The 24,674-nt window shown below is 47.7% G+C and overlaps 1 protein-coding gene across 3 annotated transcripts in view; it reads right to left on the reverse strand.

Annotated features, from left to right (window-relative positions):
• WDFY4 (WDFY family member 4) overlaps window positions 1-24,674 on the reverse strand; it is a 296,529-nt gene that overhangs the window by 188,587 nt on the left and 83,268 nt on the right. For all 3 annotated transcript variants that reach the window (XM_053584972.1, XM_053584973.1, XM_053584974.1), the window contains 7 exons: window positions 18,162-18,255; window positions 6,585-6,799; window positions 5,012-5,106; window positions 3,926-4,163; window positions 3,551-3,627; window positions 2,361-2,582; window positions 1,180-1,358 (listed from right to left, as the gene is read on the reverse strand). In XM_053584972.1, coding sequence (XP_053440947.1) covers window positions 1,180-1,358; window positions 2,361-2,582; window positions 3,551-3,627; window positions 3,926-4,163; window positions 5,012-5,106; window positions 6,585-6,799; window positions 18,162-18,255 — 1,120 coding nt within the window. The remainder of the gene's footprint in view (window positions 1-1,179; window positions 1,359-2,360; window positions 2,583-3,550; window positions 3,628-3,925; window positions 4,164-5,011; window positions 5,107-6,584; window positions 6,800-18,161; window positions 18,256-24,674) is intronic.

A 24,674-nucleotide genomic window follows, 5' to 3' on the forward strand; every position in this document is an offset into this window, starting at 1 on the left:
TTTTGGTGGCCACAGCTGGGTGAGAGGGATACCATGGCATTTAAGGGGGATGGGGATACAGCTAAACATCCTGACATGCACAGAACAGGCCCCCAAAATGATGAATTTTCCAGCCCCTAATGTCGACAGTGCCCAAACCAAGATCCTGACTGCATATTAGAATCACCTGGGAAATTTTGAAAATATTATTGAATTATCAAATTACCCTATCCATAGAGTCTGATGTAATTGTTTTGGGGCAAAGTGTGTGCAAGAGAACTTTCCAGGTGGTTCTAAAATGCAGCCCAGGTTGAGGTGTTCTGGAATCAGGGTGAAAATCCAGCCTCACCTGTACTCTGGGGTCTTTTGTGCCCTCCACTTCCTGGCTACCTTCAGGACTTCTGGCTGCAGCTGTTGGTCCATATCCACCAGCGCCCACATCTCCCAGGTGCCTCTCCCTCGCACCTCAGATGTCTCTAAATAACAGCAATGAGGAGCTTCCTCCAGCTGTACACGCATATCTTATTACCTTCCTTACTGTTTCTCTAAACCTGGTGACACTTTTTGGTGTCTTTGCAAATTCTAAAGCCCAGCTCCTAAGCAAGCTGCACTGGCCTCACCTGGGAACTTGTTGGAAAAGTTAGGCCTATCCAGGCCTCCCTGGGGAATTGCCCCTTGCAGTGTACTATTACAGGTCTGATCCCATATCATGCCTTCTGCCCTGAGTGTGTGATCTTCAGCCCATTTTCTTTTTTTTTTTATTGTTGGGGATTCATTGAGGGTACAATAAGCCAGGTTACACTGATTACAATTGTTAGGTAAAGTCCCTCTTGCAATCATGTCTTGCCCCCATAAAGTGTGACACACACTAAGGCCCCACCCCCCTCCCTCCATCCCTCTTTCTGCTCCCCCCCCCATAACCTTAATTGTCATTAATTGTCCTCATATCAAGATTGAGTACATAGGATTCATGCTTCTCCATTCTTGTGATGCTTTTCTAAAGGTGTCCTTTTCGTGTCTGAGCCCAGCCAAGTATCTTAAAATAGCAAGGGGATTTCATGATATGCCAACCCGACTAGCAAAACCAAAATAGAACCAAATAAACAGAACTAAAAACTGTAAAATGGAGTCAAGGCCGCTCAAGGGTGGCAGCTTGGAGGCAGGTCGTGGACCAAGTGCAACTTGGAGGAACTCTCTTACCTTGGCTGAGCCGATAACCTGTCCATCCAGATAGGTGGAAATGGTACAATTCCTCTTCATTTCCTTGGTGACAACCACAGCCAAGTGATGCCATTGCCCACTAGCCAGGAGCTGGCCACACCTGACCTGCAGCTGGCGCCCTGCTGATGGCTCAGAGTCATCCTCGGGTTCCATGATATCTACAAGAGAGCAGAAACTCTGGCTCTCACACATAGCTCTGTGCTGTAGCAACCAAGGAGACAGGGCGAGGCCAAAGGTCATGTCAACCAGCAGGAGCCTTGCACCTGCAGGGCCATGGCTAGCCCGTCCTCTGTAAAAAATGAGCTCTCATTTTATACCAGACACTCTTTTGAGCAGAGATACAAATAGAAACTCGTTTAGTTTTCACAACAGCCCTGTAAAGTAGGTGCCGTCATCATTCCCACCGTACCATCCTGAGGCACAGAGAGGTGGGATAACTTGCCCAGCCATGCTGCCAGAATTCAACCCAGGAGTTGGGCTCCAGGATCCACCCACACTAGCCTGCCTCCTCGGTGATGCTCTTTGCAGGACAAGTCCTAGAGAGGGGTCATAGGAAGTCACGCCTCCCAGGTGCTTCCTTAGGACACACAAAAGGAACAGGTGGCTGGGATACACTGGGATTGAGAACTTAGAGAACATCTCAGGCAAGAGAGCTTAGAGAACAAGGCTGAGTGCCAAAGGGCAGAGCCAGGACCAGCCATCAGCACTGCTGAAGTAGGGGCAAACCCCAGAGCAGAGGGGCCAGCAGCCTGCCAGGCCAAGCACAGGCCCTCTGGGTTTGGGGTTGAGCATACTTGGACACGTCTGAGGCTGCATCAGCCCCAGTTAGGTTGTGTGTATTCTTCACAAACATTGCTCAGGAAATGAGGAAGCCTGTGTCCCAGTGAGATAGAGCCCTGGGTCCCACTGTGACCACTTTGCCAGGGCAGAATTTCTGGAAAGCTGCTGGGCATAGCCTCTGAACCACACAGGGCTGGGGTCTTATCTTCCTGACAGTTATAACACCAGGGGCCAGGCCACAATAGCATACAGCAAATATTTTAGACTTCACCAGGCATGGAGCCCAAGGGAGCAATTTTAAAACACGAGGAGAAACGGGAGGTTGCTAGGCTTCTCATCATGCCTATGTCAGAAGCTTCTAACTTAGCCCCGTTTCTTACCCAGGGGCTGAAACGCCTTCTCTTCTGTGGATACAACCAAGGAGAGGTCATCGGGGCAGAGGCTGACAGAGAAGCAGACAAAGGGCAGCTCGGTCCTGGCCAGGTGGCGCACCAGGGTTAGGAAGCGCAGGGGGTGGCCCTCAGTGACAGTTCCGTGCCTGCTGATCAGGAACCAGCAGGAGAAGGTGAGGCCCCCAGATGGAGGAAATGGCCTGGCAGTGCCTGGGTGGGAGAACAAGCACACGTCAGGTTCTGTCTGCTAGGAAGCAAGTTCAGACTCACCGAGGCCCCAGTTCCATTCAGCTGTGGCACCTACTATCCATTGCCCACCTCACTGATTACCTTCTGTTATTCTGCGCTACTTTGCCACGGCAGCAGAGAGGGTGTCAATATCTCTGGGATCTGTCATCCCTGATCTAAAGCCAGCAGTGCACTCCAGGGGCAGAGGACATTGGCCAGGCTCAGCTGAACCCTAACGGGGCACGGCTCCACTCTAGGGGTAGCCCGTGCCCTCCTCCTCATAAGAGGGTTGGTGATACAGACTGCCACTGTCCTCATGGAACTGGCAGAATCAGCACTGTGTCCACAGCCTTGGTGCCACACTCCCGTGGAAAGGTTTGCCCTGCACTGATGGGCTCTGAAGGCTATGACTGTTCACACCCACCCTCCCGTAGAAACCCAGAACCTGGTTCCCCTGAGGGTGCCTGGCTTGGGCAGCACTAGGCACTTGAGCTGTCCTGCCCAGTAAGGTTTTAGCTGACACTGTGCTGTGCCAAGCATGCCAAGGCCCCAGTGTGTCCCCACAGGAGCCATCTGCTGAAGACTACACCCTTCTTGATAGCTGTCAGCACAACTCATACTCCCCTTGAGAGAAGTAAGGGACTATAAGGAGGGCAACGTGTCCATTTCAGCCCACACCAGTCACCACCAAAATGAATCCAACCCGGGTTCAGGCCATCAGTGCCAACTGAGCCCCAGCTATAGGCTTGGTCCTTCGGGTGCAGAATGAACAGCACACCTTGGTCACGGAGAGGCATGGGCAGGCTCAACAGCAGAAGGACAACTCACCTATAGAGGCTCAGGGAAGACTCATGCTTTCTTGGGACACCAGATGGAAACCTATAATCAGGCTACCTGAGGACTGACTCTTGGGAAGGTGGGGGGAGCTAAACCATCTGAAAAACACCTACCTGTCCCAATCCCTCCGGAGACGGAGTACTCGGTGCTGGTTCCCATAACCGTAGACACGGTTGGAATAAATAAGCATCTGGAAACAGGAAAAAAGTGTCTTGGGTCATTGGGCTGTAAGCCAGCCTCTCACACCATCACTGCTAACTCCCTCCACTCTGTCCTGGTGCAGGGACCCCACCCCCACCTAGACCATGAGGTCCCAGGAACAGAAAGCAGCTTATTCTGGCAGGATGCCCTAGGGGCAGGAATTGCACAGGGGGCTGGATGTCCACCGTGCAGCCATACCATGGGAAAAATGGTCCTGGTCCTCCATGGCTGGAGAGGCACTGGGGAATTAATACGGTGGATTTCAAATATACTTAAGTCTGCTGTACCCATAGCCTTCCACAGACATGTCAAACTCCACAAAGGATGGGGCCAGGGCGGTCCTCTGAGGCTGCAGGTTGCGTGGGGAGGTCATGGAGATGAGGCTCAGCACTGTCTGAAGGGCAGTGGTCGAATCCTGGGACTCCCCTGAGGGAGGCAGGGCCTGCCTGGCTCCTGAGCATGGGCCAGCTTCCAAGGCAGCTCTCTGAGGTCCCTCAGCTGTGTCTGGTGCTGCAGTCTGTGGCCCTAAGGCAGCAAGCAAGAAAGGAGAGGGTCTTTGTTCAAAGCATTCCACGTGTCTTCTGACAATAGCCTGGACACCCCTGCTGCGACCCTGATGGAGGGGTCCACAGTCACTGGGCACTCCCTAACCAAGTGAGTGTGGACCCTTGGACCCTTAGCCTGGGCTCTCTGCTGATTTTGATAACAAGGAGCCATGATGCCAGCTTTCTCCCCCTTTTCAATGCAGCTCTTTTTGCTGCTATCTCTGGTTCCCATTGCAGTCACTGCCAGGGCTCTGCCCAGGCTCATGGACCTCCACGCTCTCCTTCCAGGCAGCCTTCCTCCTTGAAATTCTCAGCTCCCACCTCTGGCTGCAGCCCCAGGCCTGACTTTCTATCCTTGCTTCTCAACTTGACCTTCTCGTTACCTTAACATCCCCTATGATTTCACATTTGAGGTGTCCACAACTTTCTCCAAGCTGCTTCCCAAAATTCTCAGCAGGTTCCTGGCCCAGCATGGGGTATCATGTCCCTGTATCTTGGCCTGCAGACACCCTGACTAACCCTGAGCTGTGAGCTGTGCAGAAGCTTTCGCTGCAGGCCTCTATCCAGTGCAGTCCTAGGCACTGCCGTGTCAGTGTCCAGGATCTGGGGCCCGACTGGGTCACCTATCATTCTTGGGGAAAGAGTTAACTTTCTCCTTCCAGATCTGGCCTTTCTCCAGGGCCCTCAATTCTGGTGATTTTCCCCATTTGTTTCATTGAGCAGCAGGCTCAGTCTGTCTGCTTCCCCACCTGTCACAGCCAATTCTGTACCAGGTGTACACATTCTCTTTCAGTCCCCTCTAACCTGCCCCTTCCTTCCTGTCCTCACCTGGGCACCCAGGGATGCCTCCATGTGCTTCAGATGAATTGAGGGTCTTAGTTGCAGCCGACAGAGGTAGGGGAATTCCAAGACCTAGAAACTGCCTGAATATAACATACAAAGGACAAAATTAACTTTTGCAGGCAAAAGTTTTCTCCAGCTTCATCTGGACCCCTTTCCCAGCTTCCCAGTGTGCCCTGATCCCACACTCCTTCTCTCTTAGCCCCCCAATGCCTTTTCTAAAACTGCAGAGACAGGGTGCCCTTTTGTGTCTCCCAGACCAGACAGCTGGTGAATTTAGGACTTCCAGCCAAACCTTGTGATAAAAAAGTATTTGCTAGAAAATAGCTTTGTCCTAATGGATTTCCCACTCAGCATTGTAAGCATGGGTGGCCTCCTCTGGCAGCCCACATGACAGGCTCTGGGACCCATGCCTGCTGGCTGGAGTGGCTGTCTTGTGCCCTCTGCACTTGTTCCCATGTGAAAGCAGTGGGGAACACCCTGTAGTGTGCAGCCCTCAGCAATGCGCCCACCCAGCAGCAGAGGATACTCTTGCTGTCCCTCCTGCAGCCTCCCCTCCCTCCTGCAGCCTCCCTTCCCTCCTGCAGCCTAACCTCCCTCCTGCAGCCTAACCTCCCTCCTTCAGCCTCCCCTCCTTCTTGCAGCCTACCCTCTCTCCTGCAGCCTCCCCATCCTCCTGCAGCCTACCCTCTCTCCTGCAGTCTCCCCTCCCTCCTGCAGCCTCCCCTCCCTCCTGCAGCCTAACCTCCCTCCTGCAGCCTCCCCTCCCTCCTGCAGCCGGCCCTCCCTTTTGCAGCTTCCTCTCCCTCCTGCAGCCTCCCCTCCCTCCTGCAGCCTCCCCTCTCTCCTGCAGCCTCCCCTCTCTCCTGCAGCCTCCCCTCCCTCCTGCAGCCTACCCTCTCTCCTGCAGTCTCCCCTCCCTCCTGCAGCCTAACCTCCCTCCTGCAGCCTAACCTCCCTCCTGAAGCCTGCCCAACCTCCTGCAGCCTCCCCTCCCTCCTGCAGCCTGCCCTCCCTTTTGCAGCCTCCCCTCCCTCCTGAAGCCTCCCCACCCTCCTGCAGCCTGCCCACCCTTCTGCAGCATCCCCTCACTCCTGCAGCCGGCCCTCCCTCTGCTTTCTCTCCTATGCCTGCTCCTCCTCCTCCACGTCTCCACCACGCACCTTCCCTTCCTTCTGTGGCTTTCCAGGAATGCATGAGCCGCCACCAGGAAAGCTCCTCTCTAGGCCCAACCATCCCTCCCAGCAGAGCCTCCAATGCCCAGTTCCCTCCTCTCCCTGTGTAGTGAACTGCACAGGTTTTGGTCTCAGCTCAGGCTTTGCTTCCCTGAAGCCCCCACCCACCATGTGCTCTGTAGAGGGGCCATGTCTGCTTTGTGGGCTCCCACACTTTGCCCAGCACAGACCCAAGCCTGCTCCATGAACTTCCAGCCTTGAATGCTAGGACAGGGCTGTGTGGGGGCATCAGGACACCTGTTTCTGAGACACCTTTACTGCACCCCTTGCCCCACAGTGGGCATGGCTGCTGGGCTCAGCGGTATTTCAGACATAGTGCTCAGTACCTTAACACATCCGGCTCAATGGCCTGGGAGCCCAGCTTCTCAAAGATCCTGATGAGGCGTGAGTGCAGGGGGTTGCTGCGGTTGGCCAGGGCCCGATGGCAGGAGGCCATGAGGGTCCTGAGCAAGCCTGCCTCGCACGCCACCTGGCGGTTCTTCTCCGATTTCACCAGGAACTGGATGTGACTGGCCAGGGAGCACTGGATCTCCTGGGAAAGCTGAGAGGGAACCAAGAAACACTGTGAACCCTCGTGGGCAGAGCGACACTGATGGACTCCCAGCTAGGCCTGGGAGTGACTGTGGGGGCCTGTGCTGCTGCACTTGTCTGCCTCGGGCGTTCTTCCACAGCTTGCCTCCCCTGCAGGGTGGTGGGGAGTGGGCCTCTGCATGGGAGGACTTTGCTCCAGGGTCAGCTGCTAATAAGGGAGATGCTCAAAATGGAGGCTGCACAGACATGCTGCCTTTGCCCTATGATACTTAAACAGTTTCAAAATTTATTGCTAACATTGAAAAGTTTGAAGATTTCACATTAAAATCTAGACTTGTCTTTTTTTTTTTTTTAGGACCTCCACATGAAAGCTATAACCCAATTACAACCTAAGAATAGGGAGAAGGGGGAAAGGGAGGGGAGGGAGGGGGGAGGTAGGTGGAGGGAGGGGGATTAACGGGATTACACCTGTGGTGCATCTTACAAGGGTATATGTGAATCCTAGTAAATGTGGAATGTAAAGGTCTTAGCAAAATAACTAAGAAAATGCCACGAAAGCTATGTTAACTAGTGTGATGAAAATGTGTCAAACGGTCTATGAACCAAGTGTATGGTGCCCCATGATCATACTGATGTACACAGCTATGATTTAATAAAAAATATAAATAAATAAAATCTAGACTTGTGGCCCCTCTTGGAAGATGGGAAGAGCTGGTCGTGCAAGTTCACAGCTCCACATAGAGGAGCAGGTGGCGCTAGGTGGTGACTGTGCCCCCCAGGGGCCCCACACCCCACAGCTGGGCTCACCGCAGGGACAGTTCCTGTGTTGGAGTTTGCACCCCTGGTGCAAAAGGTGGAATCCACCTGAGAGTATAAACCTAAAAGAAGAGCCCACATACGCATGTGCTCACACACAAGTGCACACACAGGGCGCATGCACGCACACACACACACACACATACATACATACACACATGCTGGCTGTGGCAGACGTAGACCTCACCAGGCACTTCTCAAACCACATTCAAAGTTAGCAGGCCAGCAAAAGCCACAGGTTCCAGGGAGAAGCCTTTGCTGAACCTGATGCCCACGTGTCATCCCCCTCTACCTCCCCTTCCAGTGTCCTTTGTGCCTCAGTCATAAGCACCTACTGTCACAGGGACAGCTGTGCTCTTACCCGACCCCCTCTTTGGCTTCCTACTACTTCCTTCTGTGTATGTCCTCTGAGGCACTTGGAACAGAAGGCCCGGAGTTGGCTCAGTAAATATAGGAGCGAATATATCGCTTTCACAATTGTTCTTTCTTTGTGAAAAGACAAACTCTTGGAATTCCCTCCACAGATACATAAATGGTTTGGATAGGCTCAGAGGTCCCTTTACAAAAATTCTCAGAACTGTCCACATTCTTTTTTTTCTCCTTGAGACATAGTTTTGTTGCCCGAGACTAGAGTTCTGTGGGAGTGTGAAGGGTCAGCCGAACTCACAGCAACCTCAAACTCCTGGGTTCAAGCTAACTTTCTGCCTAAGTCTCCTGAACAGTTGCGACTACAGGTGCCTGCCACCAAACCCTGCTAATTTTTCTATTTTCAGTAGAGACGGGTCTTACTTGGACATATGTCAAACTCCTGAGATCCTTCTGCCTTGGCCTCCCAGAGTACTAGGATTACAGGCGTGAACGATCCTATCCAGCCTATCTATATTCTTTTTTATTGTTGTAAAAGATGCCGTCTTAAGTAAGAAAGACACAGGTTAGATTTTAAAGGTATTTTCTTCAGATGCTGTTGATGTCCTCCCAGACCTTTTTCTGCAAGGGAGCGGTGGTAAACACACCACGCTACTTCTTCCCTGGAGGACTGCACTGCCTGGGTGTATGGAACCCCCTGCATACACACAAGTGTGTACACACACATCTGCATACACACATGTACACACGTTCAGACACATCTACGTACACAGATACATGTATGCACATGTCCGTGCCTGCACACTGCCCATGCATGTGTGCCCACGTGCCTGCACACACACATACACCATTCTGAAACCGATGAGGCCAGCACCCTGAGACTGCAATTCACAAGTCAAGCCCTCGTGGGCTCGGGCGGAAGCTGGAATTCAGCTGATGCTGCGTCCTCACCAGCTCCTTCCCCTGCTCCTCTTCTTCTGAGTCCCTCCCTTGACAAGTCCTAACACCTCTATCTTTGTCTGGCCTCCACCTCCAGGGAACCTGACCTGAGGCACCAATATCTTGTTCATATTTTATGACTTTGCCCTAGTTTGTGATTCCAACAAAAGAGATCAATGTATGATAGAGACTGTCTAGCCCACCAAAAGAAAGCCAGGAGGAACCAAAGGGTGCTATTTGAATGCTCTGTCTAGGAAGGACTGGGGTCTGGTCTCTTCACGCTGCCTGTGAAAGCCTCCCTGGAGCTCCCTCTGCTTCCTCTCCTCCTCCCCATCTTCAGGATGAAATGGCTGTAAGTAAAGCTCTAGGTATTCAAAGATGAATAAGGCACTGTCCCTGCTCTCCAAGGATTCAGGAGCTGAAGGTAAACAAGTGAGCATGCAAACAGTTTCCACACAGTCTGAGATGTGCTCTAGCAAAGAATTTGCAGCGTCTGGGTGGCAAGCCTTTCACATCTTTCACAGGCACTTTAGGCCAGGCACCTACTGGGAGGGCCAAGTTTTTTCCTGGGATGATTTTGAATGTGCCAGGCCCTTTAAGCATTTTGGCACATATAGATCACGCAATCCGTGTGAGGAGCCCATGAGGAAGGTACCATTCCCATTTGTAGATGGGGCAGCAGAGCCCAGAGCACGGGGCTACAAGGCAAGGGCAGAACCTGACTTTGACCCTGCCCCTCGTGCTCAGAATCACCTCATTCTACCTTCTCTTCTCCACATGGTAGTCAAAGTACGTTTCTATCACTAAGAGACAGAAATATATAAGATAGGGCACTTCTACAGGCTACTAAAGCAGTTTTGCGGCATATATGTTTCAAAAATTAAAATGTATGCAGAGGCCAGGCGCAGAGCTCACACCTGTAATCCTAGCACTCTGGGAAGCCAAGGCAGGGGGATTGCTTGAGCTTAGGAGTTCAAGACTAGCCTGAGCAAGAAAGAGACCCTGTCTCTATGAAAAAATAGACACAGTAGCTGGCCATTGTGGCAGGCACCTGTAGTCCCAGCTACTTGGTAGGCTGAGGCAGGAGGATCACTTGAGCTTAAGAGTTTGAGGTTGCTGTGAGTTATGATGATACCAGAGCATTCTACCAAGGTGGCAGAGTAAGATTCTGTCTCAAAAAAAAAACAAAAAACAAACTTATGGGGAAACATTTATACTGCTATCATCAGTTTCTAGATTTTTTTTAAAAAGTCGGATGGGTCACACCCCTGTGTCCTCCCACCTGCCTTCCAGACATTTGGCTCCCATAGCTCTGCCTCAAACTATGGTGCTCCAGGAAATCCCTGTCTCTAAGACATTATCAGTAACATTTCTAATTTAAAACTGGGGCTGGGGTTACATCACATTAGATTGATTTTTCAGGGCCCCATCCCTTCCAGGCAGGATTTTCCCATTCTGAAACATCACCATTTTGCCAGTGTTGCCATGGGCCGGAGCACGTGGCTTCAATACTGTGGAGGAGTGCTCTCCTGCGGGGAAAATGGCGCCTCCCTTGGAAACATAGTGTCTGCATGGCCAGCCAGCTCTATGCAACCCAACAGGAACCAGAAATCAAAAGTGGAGATGACAAAACAAACGTGCAGTCAATTATTCCAATTCTGGGCGGCTCCTGTAGCTCAGTGAGTAGGGCACTGGCCATATACACTGAGGCTGGCAGGTTCAAACCCAGCCCAGGCCTGCTAAACAACAATGACAACTGCAACAAAAAAGTAGCCAGGCACTGTGGTAGGCACCTGTGGTCCCAGCTACTCGGGAGGCTGATGCAAGAGAATCACTTCAGCCCAAGAGTTTGAAGTTGCTGTGAACTGTGACACCACAGCACTCTACCCAGGGCAACAGCTTGAGACTCTGTCTCAAAAAATAATAAATAAATAATTCCAATTCTATCACTTTCACTCTTTCTTGTGGAAATCCACCTGAATTTCTTGGCTGCCTTGCCCAGAACTTTCTTCTGACCCTCCTAGGGTCCCTTTCCTCACCCAACTGAGCCCACATCTCTGCCTCCCTTCTCCTCAGATCAGAAGAGGAATGTCCACTCTCTTGCCTTGAATATCTCCTCTCCCAGGACTTAGGTTATTTTATTTGGTAACTGAACTCTTTCAATTTAGGGTGAGAGTTGAAATGCCATCTGTATGAACCAAGAGGCAAAAAAATACACCACAATGTATTATTAATAAGAATTAAAAAGAAATGTCTACAATTTCCAGTTTTTATTTTCAGCCCTTCACTTATTGCTTTGGAGACTTTTGGATTCGTTTTTTTTTTTTATATTTGGGGAGAGGTTCTTTTTTCCTTCTTCTTTTTGCACCATAGTATGAATACTTAAAACCTAAGTATGCAAAAAAAAAAAAAAAGTTTTCGTAAGGGAGAAATGCTGATCTTGTCTAACAATGCCACAAGTTTACTCCAAAATTGCTCAATACCCCATAATGGAGGAGGGAAAATTGATCATCCTCATTATCACTGCAGCTCTGTCAATACCAATATTGCCTTGTTTTGAATAAAATGTGCTGGGTTTTTTTTCATTGTTGGTTCCAGTAAAATGGTGTTTTAGTGAAAATATGAGCAGTAGCAGGAAACCAGTCTGGTTTCTCCCCCTATGAATGGATTGATTTTCCTAACACATATTACTTCCAATGCAGGAAAGGGGATGGTGGTTCAATTAGAACTCGGTGGTAAGAGAGCAGGGTCACCAGGCTGGACCTGCAAGGCAAATTATCACAGAACGATTTGTGGGGCAGCCTTAAGGAGTTTTCTCCTTTCTCCACTTAACAGTCTAGCCTTTAAGCCCCACTCGTCCAGCTGGGGATGTTTAGCTCTTTCTCTCTGCCTCCCTTTATCTCCTGGTCCAGATCAACATGACCCCAACATGGAAGCAAGATGGTAAACTTTCAAGGAGTTCAGCTCTAAGTTGTCAAAGGCTGTGAACAAGCTGCTCAGGATAAATAGGCCCACAGGCATGTCCTAACTGCCAAGCCCTTGTGACCTTACTATCACTTACTTAGAATTATTATATGGGCATGAACTTTCCATTCTCCACAGTCCCACAATCTGATACGCTCATTTGTGGTGTCCATATGGCCTTGTAGATTTGGGAATTTGTGATCTTGGTTTAGGTGTATAAAATATTCCAGTTCTCATGGAATCAGCAGAATCCATGTCTGAGGGTCTGACTGCCCCAATGCACTTGGACAGATTTGTAACTAAGACCAAGATACATGTGGGTAGGTAGGTGCCTGCTCCAAATCTTTTGCTTCTTTTCTAAATTGCATGCATATGGTGGCCAATGTTTCCTGGTAGCAGGAACCTATGATCTTACATTTATAAAGTGTTTCTCTCTTCCCAACTTTTCTTCCCATCCTCTCCTTTTGTCCGCCCTGTACCCCAGCCATAGTGAAACTCTCACCCTTTGCTAGATATACAATGTCCTTTTTGACTGATGCCCAGAGTTGGGAATATCCTTTTCTTTTTTTTTTTTTTTTTTTGTAGAGACGGAGTCTCACTGTACGGCCCTCAGTAGAGTGCCGTGGCGTCACACGGCTCACAGCAACCTCTAACTCTTGGGCTTACGCTATTCTCTTGCCTCAGCCTCCCGAGCAGCTGGGACTACAGGCGCCCGCCACAACGCCTGGCTATTTTTTTGTTGCAGTTTGGCCGGGGCTGGGTTTGAACCCGCCACCCTCGGCATATGGGGCCGGCTCCCTACTCAGCCACAGGCGCTGCCAGGAATATCCTTTTCAATCTCACCTCTTTACCGAGCTTCTACTTATTACTCACAAGACAATTCACATGTCCTCTCATCTAAGAAACTTCTGCTGACTTTTGCAGTCAGCACAGTGTTCATCTGTCAGTCCTGGTAAAAGCCACACAATGGCTGGTTCACTTCCTCTGCCAGTCTTTCTCTCCTTTCTCCTCCCCAACCCACAAGGCTGTGAGCTGCTGCCTGAGACCAAGACTCCTCACCCTTGTTCTCCTGATGCCCTTCTTTGCCTCGGATATGATAGCTGCCCACTCAGTGCAAGCACAGGCCAGTCTAGAACACAGGGGCGCACCTAACCCAGAGCACTGATAGGATGGTCAGAAACCACGATGTGCCCATTAAGGGTTAAAGGATAATGAACAGAGAACTGGACAGGCAAGGGAAATGGCCTTCCTGGGAGAAGGGACAGCAGGTGTGAAGGCCAGGGGCATGTGTCAGTTCAACCTTCCAGGGAAAGGCTGGGGTCAGGGGAAAGAGTCACAATATTAGGGTCCTTGAGTGCCATGCAGAGGGGCTCCCTCTTCTTCCTGCAAGATCCTGCCCCAGATCATGGGGCAATCAATCCACAGCTGTCTACGCAGCCCTATGCTCTTCAGGTTGCCCGTCCCAGAGGGCTAAGAGCCTGGTGACCCAGCATTGACTCTGAATTAGCCTCTACCAGATGCCCCAAACCATGGACTACCCATTCCAAGAACTAGACCCAGGCCTGACACAAATCAGTACCCGACACTCACACCAGGCCCTGACACTAGATCAGGGGACAGCCTGCCTGCCAAGGCCTCTCACCACCTGGTCGTAACATCCTGGAGAGTCCTGTGTGTGGGCATGGCCATGCCCCAGGACAGAGCCAGACCAGCCAGCTGGACTACAAGCTGCTGCCAGGCTCACCCACCCTCAAAGAGTGGAATTGACTATATGGCATCCTCTGTCCACTTGTGACCATTACTGACCTTGCCCTAAAACCCTCAAGACTCACACATCTTCTTCTTTCCTTCACCACCCAGCATGAATGTGCATTTAGAGAGGGGCACAGGTGGATTATCTGTGAGGAACTTTGACCCCATGGATTCTGATCCATTCCTCAAGCTGATGAATTTCTTCAGAGATGTCCAGTGTCTGCTTCCCAAAGACACTCTGAAAGAACTAGAAGTTTACTGAGCTATTCAAATTTGGATTAGTCACCTGTTCCAATTTGGTTGAAATGTCCTTTATTTGCTGATTTTGGAAGTGAGATGAGCCATTCTTCCATCCAATGGTTAATTCCTACCCCTGCTTTGTGCTGGCTACCCTCTGAGCTTCTCCCGGTGATGGACACAGTGCAGAAGTGGCAGCAGAAAGCACCCCATCTTCTGACTCATAAGCAGATAATGACATATAGTTCGATATCAACTTCCTGTTATTAATTTATCAATAGTGTAATGTCAGTCAGAAATATACCTTAAATGTACTACCTTCCCTTTAATATTTTCAGAATTCTATATACCCAGACTCCTAAGAACACAGTCAAAGCTAAAAGAGAAAGAAGGGAGGTGCAGTGGAGCAACCTCTGACAGCCATATACTGAGAGTATGAAACTCTACAGCTCTGCTCTTCACAACTCTCCTCAACAGGAAAATATTATGCCCATTTTGCAGATGAGAACACCAAGACTCATAACGGTTACATCTGTCTCCCAAGGCTGTATAGCTATGGGGTGGAAGGACTGGCATCCCAACCCAAGCTTTACTACAAAACTCATGACTTTAACATTGTATTATATACTCATTATGAAGAAGAGAACTTAGTATCTCATATGGATCATAAACTGATGGCCGATAGTATTTCCTTTGGTGGACATGGTTTGGTTTTACTTCAGTTTTATTTCTTCTTAATTAAATGTGGACATAGGCAGGATGAGTACTTCCCTTTGGCCACAGGCCTCACCCCTCTCTATTACTGACACCTAGCTCTACTTAGGCACATCCATTACCTCTCTGGCCCTGAGACATTGACTCTGTAACACCTGACAACCTAAGCCAACTCTGATGAGTTGTAACCAAGGTATAGAGAAAGAAAGTGATTATGTATCATGTAAATAATGATGATAAAGGAGCAAGAAGCAAGTTCACCTGATAATTGGGCCGCACCCCTCCCGTCTGACTTCAGCTCCCACCCATTGTAGCCTGCTTTTGATCCTCTTCATCTCCCTGATGATTCTATTTTCTCTATTTGAGAGGCTGCCCTGAAAAGTCGCTTGGATTATGACTAGAGTCTAAGATTTTCCACTCATGGATAAAAGAAATGTTTGAGTGATGGGGCTCAGTGGAATAGAGCATAGAAACCATGAAAATTCAACATATTTGGAATATCTAATGTGTTATAATTTAAGAAAGCAAGAATCCCACTTTACCAATTTCCGTGTTGGAGGAAATGGCTCTCTTTTCCAATAGCCTGCCCTTCTGCAATGCTATCCAAGGCCATTAACACTGTCAATATTTTAGTTATTTGAAACCCATACGATGAGTTCATTGTGTTTGAAATACAAGCTAATTCCAGAAAATGGCATCCTTTCTAAATTTAGGCACAAATGAGTTGATAGATAACATGCAGCACCAAACCTCATCTTCTGTGTGTCCCATCAGGCTGTCCCTTACTGTCTTTCATGCTCCTCTCACTCCCACCCACTAGCCCAGATTATGAGTTCCTGTGACATATCTCTGGATCCTCAGAGGCACGTAGTAGATGTTTCATAGTGACTCACAGAAGAAAGCATATCACGTGTGTGGCGTCAATGCATAACTCAGCCTCAGCTAACCTAGACTTGGCCTTCTACCCTCTGCAGTATGGCTGTCATGTGCACTGCAAATACTCCTCAGATAAGACCTGATTAAAGACCACAGCCCTGGAGAAAGGAGGGTGGCACTTGGGCACTTCCAACACTGGTAAGAGTTCTAGCCCGTGGCCCCGTCCCTACCACAAGACCCCTGTGGCTGCTAAGTATACTAGATAGGAAAAATATCTTTCTTCTCAAATAGTAATTTCTTTCTGGGGCCAACTCAACTCCAAGACAGTTGAGCTTTATTCCATTTTTTCCTTGTGCACAGTGATGATGCCAGAGGCAGAAAAACAGCTGGATTATCTCTTTCCAAGAGCAGCTCACAGTGCTAGCATTTTGGAGGGAGAAAAACACCTTCAAGTCATTCACAGATCAAATATAATGTGGCCACAATTGGAAATAAAACAGAACAGAAATAAAACAGAACAGAACAAGGAAATAAACCCGTCAGATTATTTAAGTAGTGGCCTCTAAGATGACACCTGTGCCTTGGAAAGCCATCAATTTCTCATCCCTAAGGGAGGAAGACCAAGTGAGTAATGTAAAGCCAGTGAGAGTATAGGGTTGTTAGGAACCACGCTAGCAGACCTAAATGGTGCCAGGAACTCATTTTCCATCTTTTTAGAAACACTGCCATCTACTGAAACTCCCACTCATTTCCCTGCACTTGAATCTGCAGAGGCCTGCTGTCGCTTTTCCTTCAGCATTTTCTTGTGTGGTCCCATTTCTCATTTGATTTACTGTTCTACCTGCTGTTATGAGGTTTCCCCCACCTCCTTTCAAAAATTAATTACTGTAATTACCCAACTTTTAATAGCTGCTGGTTTGGCATCTGCAGAAAATGTTTGAGAAAATGCACCACTACGTTTCATTTGCATATTTGAGAGAGAGTGCAGGACAATTAGACTTTTTCCTAAATCACTCATTGTGACCTGAATAGAGAAAAAGCAAACCAAATGGAATTCTCATCTGCTTGCTTACTTTGTCCAATTACCATAGAAGGACAAGCAAAGAGTAGAAGTTCCTCCCTACACAATGGTGTAATGGTTCCAGGAGTCGATCCAAAGCTCACACTCACCCATGGAGTTTCTGTGCCTGTAAGAGGCAGTAGGACAGGCCACTGTCCACTCCATGTCACCCCCTCAGCCATTGTTGCAGAGGATTTTTGCAGAATGCATCCACTAGAAATTGTTTGACTATAAAGACCACCCAAACCACTGGCTGGGTTGCTCCAATTGCAAAGACTTTGCATTTTATAAAATACAGCCAAGAAAGCTGGACATTCTCACGATGAGGCCATTGAACCTGGGAAGGTCCACAATGCCTAGAGTGCATGACCTTCATCCTGTGAGAGCTGCCCCTGGGCATCACGTGCACTACAGACACGGCTTCCTGCCGCTGCCGCCCCCCCCCACCCACAACTCCCATTCCCAGTCTGTTCTCCACCAAAAAGCCAGTGAGACATTTTTACTACAAAACCAGTGAGCAACTTCTTCCATTCACCTACGAGAGGCTCCCTATTACCCACGAGGTGCATGTTGGCGAGGTCCTGTCCATTCCTGCCTGCCCCATCTCCCTGTTTCCAGCTCCCACTTTGTTGCTGCCCTGGAGAAAGGCCTGTAGCAAGGCCCTGCCTGCCAAGTTCAAGGCCACTCATCTCCCAGGGCTTTGCTTAAATGTCATCTCAGAAATGGCCTCGCTAACCTCCACCCTTGGATCTAAGTTAGATTAATTAACTCTGTCCCTACTTCCATTCCCATTATTCTTAAGATAACTTTATCCCTTAAAATTGCTTGTCACAATTTATCATCACACATTCTTTGTGAATGTGTGAGTTTGTGAACTCACTTATTTCGTCTGTCAGCACTGTCACCACCTCCTGTCCTGAACCTACACCATAGACATAGGCTCTGTGGACAGGGTCTCTGACTTTCTTTGCCAGCTCTGTGTGGAGCACAGGGCTGGGGTCTCTGTAGCACCCACAGGAAGAACGAGTGTGTTGGGGAATAGAGGACTTCTGGGCCCACCTGTGGGTGCTCTTGCCTCATAAAGGTGCCATTATTTTCTGGTGTTCCTTATTTGGCTGCTATTTTTAGAAAGGTCATTTTGGCTCGGTGCCCATGGCTCAAGCGGCTGAGGCACCAGCCACATACACCTGAGCTGGCAGGTTCGAATCCAGCCCGGGCCCGCCAAACAACAATGATGGCTTCAACCAAAAAATAGCCGGGCGTTGGGGCCAGGGTGCCTGTAGTCCCAGCTACTTGGGAGGCTGAGGCAGGAGACTCGCTTGAGCCCAGGAGTTGGAGGTTGCAGTGAGCTGTGATGCCACAGCACTCTACCCAGGGCGACAGCTTTGAGGCTCTGTCTCAAAAAAAAAAAAAATAGATCATTTTTCCAACACAAGTGGTCTGCTTGGAATGGCCTTGGAAGGGTGGGCAACTCGATCAAGGGCCCAAGGCAAGACACATGGGGGCTTCCCCGTAAGTGGTACTTCCCAAGGATGGCTCTGCTAATGCAGGGCGCTGGGGACAAAGGGAAAAGGAGTCTTGGGGTGGAAGGAGTTTAAAAGGTCAGTCACATGAAAAAGATAAAACACGTGAGTTCATCAACAGATACCTGTGGGTGATCTTTATGGTGCAACCGAGGCAGCAGCCTCACCATGATGCACACCATGCCAGGATGTGCCATCACAGCATCACCTTCCTCCGACCTGCAGAGAGAAGGAAAGAAGAACATCAGCTGTGGGTCATCTAGTCTCATCTGCTTTTCATGGAACTTACTAGGTCTTTTTTTCTAAGACCGACCATGTTACACACACTCAGTCTCTAGATGACCTTAAACTGCTCCTTCTGAGCCTAACCTTCCCCAACTATACAGTGGTGTTGACAATCCCACAATTTCCTCTGAGAAGTGTATAATAAGGCTTCTGCTCTTTCAGGCACAGGGCCTAGCACATAGTCAGTGCTCAAGGGAAGTTAATTCCTGGTCTCCTACCCTTCTCTCTAGGTATGTGGGAGATTGAGAAGCTCTCATTTATGTTAAACATGCACACATACACTCATGCACTTCAAGATGCTATAAGCTGTGTCCCACTTGCTGAATGCATTTAAAACCTGGAAGAACTGGTGGGGCAGCTCTCTAAGGGCTCTGCAAAATAAATGGAGTAGAGGAAAAAAAACAAACTCAAAGCACCATAGAATGGACAGTGGGTTTCCTGGGCCTCGTCCATCACTCCCTGGAGCAGATTCACAGGTAGACTAAAATCTGAAACTGTGCCCCAGGTGTGGCAAGATGGAAAGAGCTCCAAGAAATTTCCGCTATTTCTGAGGGGTGAGAAAGGAGGCTCCTGCAGGTAACAGAGCCTGGAGGAAATCCCCTGGGATTTTCTTTGGTTTCTCCGTTTTTTCCCACCCCATCTTCTGGGAAATTCCCTCACCAGCAGCAGTAGCAGCAATAGCCAGACAGGCTCTAAAACTCTCATGGGGGAGAAACCTCTCTGATCAGAGGAACTGTGGTCCTAAGAGTGTAGGAGAAACCCTCATTATTTTTCCTTTTTCTTTTCCTTTCTTGGCCTCAGCAACAGACACTATTCTGGGGGAAGAGCAGAGTAACAAAAGTCCCTGCTTTTTAGACAGAGAAGGAAGGGGACCCATGGGAGCCAGAAAGTGTTTGGGAGAGATGAAAGGAGGAGGCTGAAGAAAGTGTGCCCGTTAAATTGTGTATTAATATCTGGGCTTAGCTCTGACTGATGCATGTGGATCTGACTCAACTAGAAGGTAAATCATGGCAAAAACCAACTCCTGTATGAAGCAGGTAGAGTGCACATGAAATCAACATGCAATGTCTTTGCAAACTGAACTGATCTTGGAACCACAGTCCACAGAAGGTGGCTAAGAACCTGTGGCCTGAACCTACCTGGGCCAGTTGTCTGCTAAAACAAAATCATCAACATTCTCTGTACGATGCCAGTAAGAGCCAGCATTCATAAGATAATATCCAAAATGTCCAGGTACCACCGGAAATTGCTCAACACAGACCAAATCAAGAAAATTTCAATCTCTCACAGGGAAAAAGGCAATCAACAGATGCCATTGCTGAGATGACACAAAGACGTAAGCTTTCTATAATCCCTTTGAAACAGTAAAATATTAACTCTAAGTAGGCTGTTCAAAGTTAAGTATGGCCCGCAGTGGTGGCTCACATCTGTAATCCCAGCACTTTGGGAGGCTGAGACAGGAGGATTGCTTGAGCCCAGGAGTTTGAAACTGGCCTGGGCAACATAGCAAGATCCCATCTCTAAAAAAAAATTTTTTTTTAATTAACCAGGCCTGGTGGCATGATGCCTATAGTCTCAGCTACTTGGCAGGCTGAGACAGGAAGGTCACCCTGGCCAACAGAGTGAGGCACCATGTCTTTAAGAAAAAAAAAAGTAAAGTATGTATATTGTATTTTTTTATTTTATTGTTTATTTATTTTTGAGTCTTAGTCTTTCACTCTGGGTAGAGTTCCATGGCATCATAGCTCACAGCAACCTCAGGCTGAAGTCTCAGCCTTCCAAGTAGCTGAGACTACAGGTACCTGCCATGACTCCTGGCTACTTTTTCTATTTTTAGTAGAGACGGGGTTTTGCTCTTACTCAGACTGGACTCAAAGTCCTGAGCTCATGCAATTCACCCACCCTGGCCTCCGAGAGTGCTAGGATTACAGGCATGAACTACCACACATGGCCAAGTGAGTATATCATAATCCCTTTAACACACACTAAAAAATCCAGACAGAGAAATATAACCAAAAAGTCAACAATAGGATTTTTAGTTAGTATCCTAAATTCAAATATATTCAAACTATCCACAAAAAGGCAGGAAAAGAAAAGTGGAGAAACAAAAAAGAGGAGGGGGAAGAAAAACAAATAGTAAAATGTTAGAACTAAGTTCAAACGTATCAATAATTACATTAAATTATTAATGAACATATGTTGTTAGAATGGAAAAAATTAAAAACAAAGCTATATGCCATCATTAAATATAATGACATAGGTAGGTTAAAAACAAAAAGGTGGGGAAATGTTTGCCATGCAGACACTAATCAACACAAAGCTGATGTGACTCCATCAACAGCAGAGAAAGTAGACTTCAGAGCAGGCAAAATTAATATAATCAAGTTATATTAAAGAGATGTAATAATCCAAAATGTGTATTCACTTCACAACGAAGTATCACAGTTCATAAAGAAAAACTGATAGAACTGAAAGGACAAATGGCCAAACCCACAGCTAAAGTTGGAGACTTCAACATCCTTTTCTCAGTAATTTGGTAGACAGAAACCATCAAAGACAGAGCTGAACAGCACCATCAACTGATAAGTGACATTTGTAGAACACTTCTCGCAACAATTGCAGAATACACATTTTTCTCAGGTAGTTTCCATGGAGCATTTTTCAAACCTATAAAATAATACTGTTTTCTCTTACCATACAGAATTAAATTAAGTATGAATAATAGAAAGATAACTTAGAAATCCCCAAGATCTTGAAAATGAAAATAACCTAGCAGTCAAAGAGAAAGTTTCCCCTAAAAAGTTTAAAATACTTTGAGCTTAAGTAAAAAGAACATACATAGAAATATTTGTGGAATGTTGGTAACACAGTGCTTAGAAGAAAATGTAAAGGGTTAAATGTATATGTTACAAAAGAAAAAGATTTCAAATCATCAATCAAACTTCCCCTTAAGATAGAATTTTTTAAAAAGCAGGGAGGTGGAGACAAGATGGCTGACTGAAGCCAGCTTTCCACAGAGGCTGCCGTGCAGAAGGAGAGTTAAAGGACAGAAATTTAGCAAGTAACCTAGTGGATTAGAGCTGCACCAAGAGAGAAGGTTGAAGAACACACATGAACCTCGCTGAGGCGAGCTGCGACCCCAAGGATACAAAGAAAAGGTACAAAATCCATCACCAAGCAGATGGGAGTCCCATCCCCCATGAGAACGGCTTGGAGTGCCCCACAAACAAATGAGCAGAGTTCAAAGGTCTTCCCACTACACTCCATGGGAGAGACCCTCTAAAAACTGGACCTACCTCCCCTACTAGGGTGCCATGGTGCTTTCCTGCCAGGCATAAAACTGTATAAAACTGTATATATTCTCTACTTGCAATTCTGAGCTCCCAGCACTCCCCTCAACTCTCACTCTGAGGTCTGCAGGCCTGTCCCCCAAGAGTCCAGATTCTTGGGTGATTTCTCGAGGGGTGTGGACAGGGCCTGGACTTCAGCTGGTCCGTGCTGATTCTGCAGCATGGGAATGAAGAGAGGACAACTGGCTGAGAGGGAACCACACCGGACTGGGGTTCCCAGAGGCACAGAGCAGCAGCCGTTTTTGGCAACAATAGGGCTCACCCCCAGATGTTCCGAAGTCACACACTCTGTCTCCCTGAGCAACCAGAGGAGGCAGGGCACCTTCTCAGGTGGCAACCACTGCAGAACAGATCCGGGACAGAAACGCAGGCCTCGTGAGTAAAGGGTTTGCCTGAAGCGGTACCGGCCAGCCTGGGTGGAGCGCAGGAACTAGAAAATGCACGCACAGAGCTGGGAGATTCCCAGGGCAGGGCTGACCCAGAAGACCACTTTACTGAGCCTAAGACGCACCCAGCCACCAGGGGACCGTCAGCTTAAACAAAGGAGGGCAGTCAGAGGCTGGATCTTATAGGTAACCATGCTGAAAAACACAAACAGCTGAGACCGTACAGTAGCACAGACAGGGCCTGAGGCACAGATTCTGGGAACGCAAAACAGCTTCTACTCTGCAGGGGAATTTAGAAGGGACAGAAACAAACTCCCACAAGTTGTTCTGTTCTGTCAGTAACATCAATCAGGGGTGGGGCTGGAACTGAGTGAAAAACCCCCCAGCCTCCATCAAGCACCCGAGGTTGTCAGGCCTCACCTCCCCCTGCTGGATAGAGGCAGAGAGCAGCGGCCTGGCAGACATAGATTTCCTGGTGATTCAAGCAGGTGCAAATACCTGGAGTATCTGTTCACTAGAGGCAACTGGGTCACAGCCTTGCGGGGTTATCAGTGACTGGGTGTGACAGAGGTGCAAGGTGGGGAAGGAGGCATCAACCTTCCCAGACTACTCTATTTGCTGGGTGGGTCCTCCTGACTTCACAGAGCACCAGAGCAAGTCATATTTGAGTTGTCAGCAGACCCTTGTGATCTAGTTGCCAGAGAACTTTTAAACTCGTTCAGCTGAGACAGGTGCTGACTGAGACAATTGATTTGAACCTTTTGAACTGAGTCAATCTCCTGAGGACTATCCAAGTGGTGCCCTGGGTGTGTGATTGTAGGAAGGTTTGATTTTCCTTTTCCAACTGTTGCCTGTGGGGGGCAGGGTGACTTAATTCTGGTATTTCTCCTCAGCTGAGACTTCAACCCAGAGTAACTGTTTCACTAGGGTCATAAAGAGACCAGCTGAAAACAAGACAGAGCCACTTAGCCCCACCACACCAAACAGGTCCCAAGTTTCTCAGGCCGTACCACTGTACGGGTCCTCGACAAAGCTCCAGGGGAAAAGTCAAACGATGTAAAATAATCATGGGGTGAAATCAGTGGAAAAACTCTGGTAACATAAATAACCAGAATAGATCAACCACTCCCCCACCCCCCCGCCGAAAGATATGGCAGATTTAACTGAAGATCCTATTCATAAACAGCTGGCCGAGATGTCAGAAATCGAATTCAGAATTTGGATTGCAAACAAGATTAATAGAATGGAGGAAAATTGGAATTAGAAATTCAAGGAGCAATTCAAAAGTCGGAATTAGAAATTCGAGGAGAAATTTAAAAGTTGTCTCAAGAATTCAATGAATTTAAAGACAAAGCCACCAAAGATTTTGACGCACTGCAGCAAGAATTTACAGCCCTCAAAGATCTGAAAAATATAGTAGAATCCCTTAGTAATAGAGTGGAGCAAGCAGAGGAAAGGATTTCTACATTAAAGACAAAGCTTTTAAATGCTCCCAAACTCTCAAAGAGGAAGAGAAATGGAGAGCAAAAATGGATCATTCTCCCAGAGAGCTGTGGGATAATTCAAAGAAGGCTAATATCTGCCTCATTGGAATCCCTGAAAGTGATGAAGTGGTTTCGCAAGGCACAGAGGGCCTTCTCCATGAAATAATAAAAGAGAATTTTCCAGACATGCCAAGAGATTCTGAAATTCAGATAGCAGACAGTTTCAGAACCCCAGCACGACTCAATATGAATAAGACATCCCCAAGGCATATCATAATTAACTTCACTAAAGTTAATATGAAGGAGAAAATTCTCAAAGCAGCCAGACGTAAGAAATTCATTACCTACAAAGGGAAGAATATTAGAATGACTGCCGATCTCTCTGCTGAAACTTTTCAAGCTAGAAGAGGGTGGTCATCGACTTTTAATCTCCTAAAACAAAATAACTTTCAACCCTGGATCCTGTAAACAGCTAAACTGAGTTTCATTTATGATAGAGAAATTAAATACTTTAATGTCATTCATATGTTGAATAAATTTCCATAACCAAACCAGCTCTTCAGGATATTCTCAGACCTATCCTCCATAATGACGAGCCCAATCCTCTACCACAAAAGTAAATTCACGCAGAAACTTTTGATTAAACTCCAACCTCCACAGTGGTGAAAGGATTAAAAATGTCCACTGGATTTTTGAAAAACTCAATACCCAAAATTTTACCAGACTTATCAATATTCTCCATTAATGTGAACAGCTTAAACTGTCCTCTAAAGAGGCACAGGTTGACTAACTGGACACAAAAACTCAGGCCAGATATTTCCTGCATACAAGAATCACATCTCACCTTAAAAGACACAGGGTGAAAGGATGGTCATCTATTATTTCAGGCAAATGGTAATCAGAAAAAAGCAGGCGTTGCTGTTCTATTTGCAGACACAGTAGGCTTTCAACCAACAAAAGTAAGAAAGGATAGGAATGGTCACTTCATATTTGTTAAGGGTAATACTCAATATGATGAGATTTCAATTATTAATATTTATGCACCCAACCAAAATGTGCCTCAATTTATAAGAGAAACTCTAACAGACATGAGCAACTTGATTTCCCCCAGCTCCACAATAGTCAGAGATTTC

The sequence above is a fragment of the Nycticebus coucang genome, chromosome 3 (assembly GCF_027406575.1).
Source record: "Nycticebus coucang isolate mNycCou1 chromosome 3, mNycCou1.pri, whole genome shotgun sequence".
Lineage (NCBI taxonomy): Eukaryota > Metazoa > Chordata > Mammalia > Primates > Lorisidae > Nycticebus > Nycticebus coucang.